Below are 2,799 nucleotides of genomic sequence, written 5' to 3'. Positions count from 1 at the left end.
TACGAATTAGAACAGTGGTTCCCAAACTTTGAACAGGCATGTACCCCCTGAGACATTCTAGATCTTCCGGAGTACCCCCAACACCACCAATTGTTAACAACAAGTTTTTTAATTTTTTATTGATATTTATTTTTATCAATTTTGTCGAGAATAGTGAATAGAATCATAAACAAATTATACAAATCTCATCAAAAGTCAACATATGATACAAATGTGCTGAATATAATGATTTTAAAAAAATATGCACCCAATCTCACACACAATAGGCCTACAACACATGTCCAACATCTCATTTAAGTTATTGTTAACTTTTCACATACTGATAAGTATTGCTTTTCACATTTGATAACATTCTATATTTTCTTAACTTTTCTGCTGTAAAATAATAATAAAAATGAGAACACATTAACAATAGTAAACTAAATAGTAAACAGTAAATTAAATTGTAGTAAACCACACAGAATAGGCCTACCACCTCTCCATCCACATCACCAGTTTAATGTGAGGGATGTGCCTGGATGTTCTTACACAATGCAGCGATGTTAGGCCGAATTGGGGACAGTTTCAGTCTTAGGTCGTTTTCCACAAACAGTCTGTACCTATACTTGGTCTTAAGGCAGACCAAAGCTGAGAATCCAGTCTCGCATAAATATGTTGTAGCAAAAGGCATCAACGTCTTAATCGCTCGGTTTGCCAGGTCCGGATACTCTGCCCGCAAACTAATCCAGAAGTCTGTCAGTGTCTTCTGACCGAACTCGATTCTGACCGACCCGTTCGTGGATATTTCAATGAGGCTCTCTCTCTCCAGCATAGGAAGCTGGCATGTGCTGGGTGACGAAAAAGGATTACGAATCCATGTGTCGTGGTCTTCTGTTTCGGGGAAGTATTTGCGTAATTGCGCTGCCAAGTCGCCAAGGTGTTTCCGTATGTCACATCTGACAATGTCGGCAAGCCGTAGCTCGTTTTCACACAGGAAATCCTGCAGTGATGGGAATGCGCCAATGTCGTTGTCTTTGACACAGTCAGACCAGAAGTTCAGCTTTTTAATCGTGGCCTCTACCTTGTCTCGCACATTGAATATTGTCACAGAGCGACCTTGCAGCCCGAGATTGAGCTCATTTAGACGGCCAAAGATATCTCCCAAATAGGCCAGTCTTGTGAGCCACTCATCATCATGCAACCTATCTGACAAGCGAAAAGGATTGTCGATGAAAAACAGTTTCAGCTCGTCTTTCAGTTCAAAAAAGCGTGCCAAAACTTTCCCTCTGGATAACCATCGCACTTCAGTGTGGAGCAAAAGCGTCAAATGGTCACTGCCCATCTCACTGCATAAGGTGGAAAAAATGCGCGAGTTTAGGGGTCTTGATTTGACGAAGTTAACCATCTTTACTGTGTCGTCCAACACCTGTGCCAGGCTGTCTGACATTCCTTTGGCGGCAAGCGCTTCCCTATGTATGCTACAGTGGACCCAAGTGGCATCTGGAGCCACTGCTTGTACACGGGTGACCACTCCGCTGTGCCTCCCCGTCATTGCTTTGGCACCATCTGTGCATATTCCAACACATTTAGTCCAGGTTATTCCGTGTGATCGTATGAAACTGTCTATGAGTCCAAAAATGTCCTGCCCCGTTGTCCTCGTCGGTAACGATTTGCAAAAGAGGATGTCCTCATGGATTGACCCTCCATATATGTACCTGACGTACACCAACAACTGAGCCAGGCCTGCTACATCTGTTGACTCATCTAGCTGTAATGCATAGAATTCACTGGCTTGTATGCGACATAGTAACTGTCTCAAAACGTCTGCTGACATGTCACTGATCCGTCGGGACACGGTATTGTCCGATGAAGGCATTTTCTGCAAAGTATGTTTAGCCTTTTCCCCCAACATTTTCTCAGCCATGTCCATGGCAGCAGGGACAATCAGCTCCTCCACAATATTATGAGGCTTGCCTGCCTTAGCCACTCTGTAACTGACCATGTAAGACGCTTCTACTCCTGCCTTATTTACAGCATCTGGCGCGATCAGACATTTCTTGTTGTTAGAAAGCAGTCTCAATTGTCGCACAAAAAACTCCCGTGGCTTATTTTTCAAATTGCCATGTTTCGTTTCTAAATGTCTTTTTAAGAGTGAAGGCTTCAACGAGTTATTAGACAGGACCTGCGCACATATGACACACTGTGGCTGAGGGAAATTTGAATTGCCTGTGTATGTAAAGCCCAGAGTTATATAATCTTCGTTATATCTTCTTATCTTTGAGTGTGCCTCCCTACCATCGCCTTGTTGTCTTGATGGAAGAGTCTGTGTCTCCCCGTCTCCATCACTGTCCATGTTAATGGTTTGGCTAGCATCAGGCCTTTCGTCAGAGTTAGGATTAGCAATGATAGTGTCTTGACCTGAAAAGCTTGTCCCGACAGCAGGTGACTCCTGTGAAGTTTCTGGTGTCGTTCTGGGTATGGCCTGAACCCGTTTCAACCATTTATCCATCGATTGAAATTGTTTTTTTGTTTTGTCAAATAGACGTAACTGGGATGATTTCTGACAGGATTTTTTTTTTATTTGCGCGCCGCGCGACAAATAATATTTGTCGTCATAGCAACGTTTATTATGATGCCTTAGTGAGTTGCTACAGGTAACGTTACACATCCAGACTGAGAGTGCATTGGCTGAAATGTCTGTATGTATTTTAATTATTGTATTTGCTTTTTTCTTACTGTTTGTTGTTTGTTTGTTTTGATTGTTTTTATCTGTCCTGTTTGGCAAATAAACTTAATTGAATATGACGCAGAGCTGTAATC

General features: G+C 42.4%; 1 protein-coding gene across 1 annotated transcript; it reads right to left on the bottom strand.

Moving 5' to 3' along the window:
* Positions 1 to 496: 496 nt before the first annotated feature.
* On the bottom strand, positions 497 to 2,488 carry LOC113107910 (zinc finger BED domain-containing protein 5-like). Its single transcript, XM_026270747.1, has one exon. It carries the CDS (start codon positions 2,486 to 2,488, stop codon positions 497 to 499), a length of 1,992 nt encoding a protein of 663 aa, XP_026126532.1.
* Between the last annotated feature and the right edge of the window lie 311 nt (positions 2,489 to 2,799).

The sequence above is a fragment of the Carassius auratus genome, chromosome 8 (genome assembly GCF_003368295.1).
Source record: "Carassius auratus strain Wakin chromosome 8, ASM336829v1, whole genome shotgun sequence".
Taxonomy (NCBI): Eukaryota; Metazoa; Chordata; class Actinopteri; order Cypriniformes; family Cyprinidae; genus Carassius; species Carassius auratus.
Note: the sequence above shows the minus strand (reverse complement) of the source record. Positions and strands in the feature narration are given on the sequence as shown.

What these genes read in the sequence shown, in the direction of transcription:
- LOC113107910 (XM_026270747.1), bottom strand. Translation starts at nt 2,488, where the DNA reads ATGGATAAATGGTTGAAACGGGTTCAGGCCATACCCAGAACGACACCA.